Below are 4,239 nucleotides of genomic sequence, written 5' to 3'. Positions count from 1 at the left end.
CCGGTAGTTTAGAACTGTTCTCATATGGAATGGAATAAATGAGAAGATAAAAAACGTTACTTTCAGTATTTTTTTTTAATTATTTTTATTACATTAAAATGCATATATATTCTAACAAAATTAAAGGGAGGCTAAAGACAATCTTTCTATATCTTCTTACAAGATCTTTCTATTCAAGATGCAGAATTGCCAACATCATTGCTATGTAATCTAGTGCATTTCATATATCCATGACTGTATCATTGCTTGTATCTGTTACAAAGAGGGCCTTTATTTGACATTTGATGACATGTAAGATCGAAAACACCTGAGATAGTGATAACATTGATAAGGAAATGGAAAGGGAATTCCACAAGTGTTTTTTAGCCATTAGTTTGCCCTCATCAGCAGCTAGATATATGTTTATCACATTGCATAGGAAAATTCAAACACCACGCAAGAAAATCAATTGATTCTTAAGATAAATTCAACGTTTCCTGGCATATTCCAGGTTGTCAAAACTTGAGGATGTTGTTTATATTGGTATCCTAATAGTTCAGAAGGGGAGTTGATCAAAAGAGTGGTGATAGTTACAAGACTATAAACATGCATTGGATAACAATGAGATATTTACATTCTAAGTTGAGCTAAGTCAAACCAAATTTGCTCAAATGCTTTAACAATGAGATCATGGTATTCACTTGAATTGAGGGAAAGGTAGCAGGCAAGTAGGTCCTCCAAATCTTTGGATGCTCGGATATTGTTCTCCACAATCATCTCCACCATTGATTCCCTGAAGTCACTCTGTGGATCAAATGAGGACTTCACAACAGCAAAACCATCAGGAAAGCCTGTGCCCCTTGAAGCTCTGCTTGCAGTGGATGACACACTCCTTCTTGCACAGGCTTGAATTTTTCTGCTAGCAAGTTTTGGAGAATTGATTCTAAGCCTTATGCCAGAAGAATTAGCGAAGGGCTTTCTGTGACTGCTTTTTCTCCTCCTTTGAGTTCTGTTTCCTTCCTCTTTGTTAATTTCAATTGAGAAAGACTGATCATCCTGCAGCTCATCCCATTCAGTTGAACTTCTCAACTCAGTGGCTTCAATGACCTTGTCATCAAACTTCACTGGCTTTGTCATTATTGGAGCAAGACCCAGCTGTGAAATCGCATCAAACCCATCTTGGTTTTCAGAGTTCCCAAGGAAGGAGTCGTTGTTCATGTCAATGATGATGTCATTAGTGGAAGAGCTAACTCTGCAGCTGCCATTAGGGGCCATTCCATTAAGTAAATCAGGAACAGAAAAGCTGTCACATTCAGACTCAGAATAAGCATATTCATGGAGATCAGATTCAGAAGAGCTTTCAACTGAAGACACATCGTAATCTGGTGACTGATCTTGGTATGGTTTGATCCAATGATTGGTGGAATCATAGTTGGAAGTTGGTATGAAAGACGAAGAAACAACAGTGGGAGAAGGCTTGTAAATGGTTTTTCTCCTAGTCCTTCTCTTGGATGACGTTCTAGGTGAATCAGTGAATGGCATGTCCAAGTCTCTGGTGTGAATGGGAGTGTTGTATAGCTTACCAGCTCTGATCGGCTCAGAGGAGAAATAGTGTGAATATCTTTGCACCGACCTTTGAGATGTTGTTGGTGAAGATACTTTACTCTTCGTTACATGAGAACCATTTCTCTTTCTTGATCTGCTCATATCTTTGAGCTTGTAAAACCAAGCATTTGGCATCATATCTGACAGCTTAAACCTGTTGTTCCCCATCAGAAATACGACAGAGACACAGACAGAAATACCACTCTAGCTCTATATGTTTGATATGTTTTCAATTGAGATATGAGATGGAATGGAAGATGAATAAAGGAAGAAAGGTTGGTTTATAACAGGAGAAAAGAAAAAAATTGAAATTGGTGGTCCAAAAGTGCCCAGCATGAAAGCAAGGGGACCAAGTTTGTCCACCAAATTACTTTCTCTCATCATTGCTTACCAGCAAACATGCACAAAGCTCGTACTGTTTCTATTACTACAACATTATTGGTTTTCTGTATTCACGCTCGTCTAAGCTATCAATTCTATTATAACAACTGCAATATAGTTGTATGATAAACATTCCGTAAAGCACACTATTCATCGTTATGAAAAAAAAGACATGAACAGAGTATATTCATTTCTATTTAGTTTAGGGAGTAAAAGTCTTAACATCAATCATAATTCAAATTAAAAATTATATTTGGAGTCTTAGAGTCCTACAAAAAAAATCACGAATTAGAAAAAATAAAAATATGATCCTCCTTCTGCAAAAAGCCATTACAGTTAATTAACAACCCGAAGAGTGGAATTCAGAAACCGCAAGAATTCCAAATGAGTGATAAAATATTACCAGGAAACTAATGGTTTTTTTTCAAAATGATTTATTAAAGAGAAAGAACACCAATAAAACAGGACAGGAGTCCAATTCACATGAAAGATTAATATTATCTTCACCTCAATACCTTAAAGTACGAGTTTATTGTTCGATAATGTGTTTAACCTTTTTATTTCTGTACGGTAGGATCGTATGGGCGTGGGAAAGGTTTCTACAGTCAAGATCAATAAAAGACCGACCGGTTTGACTAATCAATACCATTAAGCATCATTCAATCAAGATTATCGATAAACATTATTTATTAGTCAATGGACCGTGATTAGAAATCCGTTAATCATAAGTTGATCTCGAATCTATAAATATAGAGGTAAGAAGGTTGGTAATTGCATTTATTGTGAATTTAAGAATTTACTTTGACCAGCGTCGGAATGCTTTTGAGACGGTTTAAAGCGTGGACAAGGAAGGATTTTAATTAAGTATATGCAGGATAACCTAAGAAAAGAAAGTGTGAATGGGTGTTTTGTGGAGATCTTCGACCCTATGTTTGAAACAATTTCATGTAAAATTTAGACTCATACTTAAATTTTTCAACTTTTCAATATGTTTGTGGATTTGGAGAAGTTGCAAATTGGTTAATTATAATAGTTGATCCAAAGCAAAGAAACAAAGTACTTAATTACAAGATACGTGGTGCGTTAAAAAGTTGCATGGTAGAAGTATGTATGTATGATTCATAATGTGACTAATATTGTTGGACGTGGGAGGGTGAAGTCTCTACACACTTTGTATCAGTGATTACTATGCAACAACACTGCTTTCATGTTTGCTTACGAATATCTATTTTTTTTCCTTTGTGTTTGTGTGAAATGGTGAGAGTGAGTAGCAACATTAATTTTTGGTGGGAGTTGAAGGATTGAATCTCATGATCTGCTTCTCCACGCTCTGTCTGGGGTGTATATATATGTTTGACCTTGAACAACTAATCATGACAACCATTTCTGTTATTGGTGCTCTCTTCACTCATTTATCCCTCAATTCTTGGCTTTATCAATGATGGCATTCTGTGCCTTTTTATCCACAACCCCCACATGCATACAGTGCTTCCTTAACCTTCTCTCAAATTCTTTCATTCTTCTTCTGGTTTTTGTAATGAAAATAGCTGCATCATTTCATGTCTATGTCCATCTCTTACAGGCCCAATATGTGCATGTAGTTTAGGAAGGTGGGATATTTGATTAGATTAGTTTATAGAATATATTTAAGACATTCATGAAATTAATTGTGATACCATTGTATCCTCTGGTAGCTCCATTACTTAGATACATTTGTGTCATTACAAAATAAAAGTTCAGTATGAGCAGTAGAATAAGAAAAATTAGATAAATCCAATTTTAACCTTTATTAAAATATATTAAAAACCCTAACCTAACATATCTTATATTATAGAATAAACGTATTTTGCTTCATTAATTTATTTTTTATATGAATGGCAGAGATTTGCCTCTTCTTTCTTTGTTTATTTATCTATAGTTTTTCTCCTACTTAATTATTAAAAGATCACTGGAACAGATGTAAAGATTAATTGACTTACTGGAAGGAAGAATCACTCATATTGACCAAACTAAAGAGCTAAAGAAAATAAGAACAAACCGTTGAGAAATTTCAAATTGTAAATTCCGAGTGCCGACCTCTTTAACACTTCATTTCAAGCCCAATAAGATTGTAAATGCTTCCAATTTTATAATTTAACACCCCTACAATTACTAATTACACCACCACACATAAAAAAACTAGACTACCATTTACCACTGCACCACACCACCATTATCGCTATTCTCACCACTACCGACAATGTCGCTTTCATCATCGTCGCGAAAAAAAAAAAT

The 4,239-nt window shown here is 35.1% G+C and overlaps 1 protein-coding gene across 1 annotated transcript; it reads right to left on the bottom strand.

Annotated features, from left to right (window-relative positions):
• Positions 1–227: 227 nt before the first annotated feature.
• Positions 228–2,047, bottom strand: LOC124837102 (transcription repressor OFP3-like). Its single transcript, XM_047312384.2, has one exon. It carries the CDS (start codon positions 1,750–1,752, stop codon positions 610–612), a length of 1,143 nt encoding a protein of 380 aa, XP_047168340.2. The 5' UTR covers positions 1,753–2,047; the 3' UTR covers positions 228–609.
• Positions 2,048–4,239: the final 2,192 nt, after the last annotated feature.

The sequence above is a fragment of the Vigna umbellata genome, chromosome 1, assembly GCF_029865625.1.
Source record: "Vigna umbellata cultivar VRB3 chromosome 1, Vumbellata_1.0, whole genome shotgun sequence".
In the NCBI taxonomy this organism is placed as follows: Eukaryota; Viridiplantae; Streptophyta; class Magnoliopsida; order Fabales; family Fabaceae; genus Vigna; species Vigna umbellata.
This window is presented reverse-complemented; position numbering and strand designations above follow the sequence as displayed.

Coding starts and splice junctions, on each gene's coding strand:
- LOC124837102 (XM_047312384.2), bottom strand. CDS start 1,752: ATGGGGAACAACAGGTTTAAGCTGTCAGATATGATGCCAAATGCTTGG.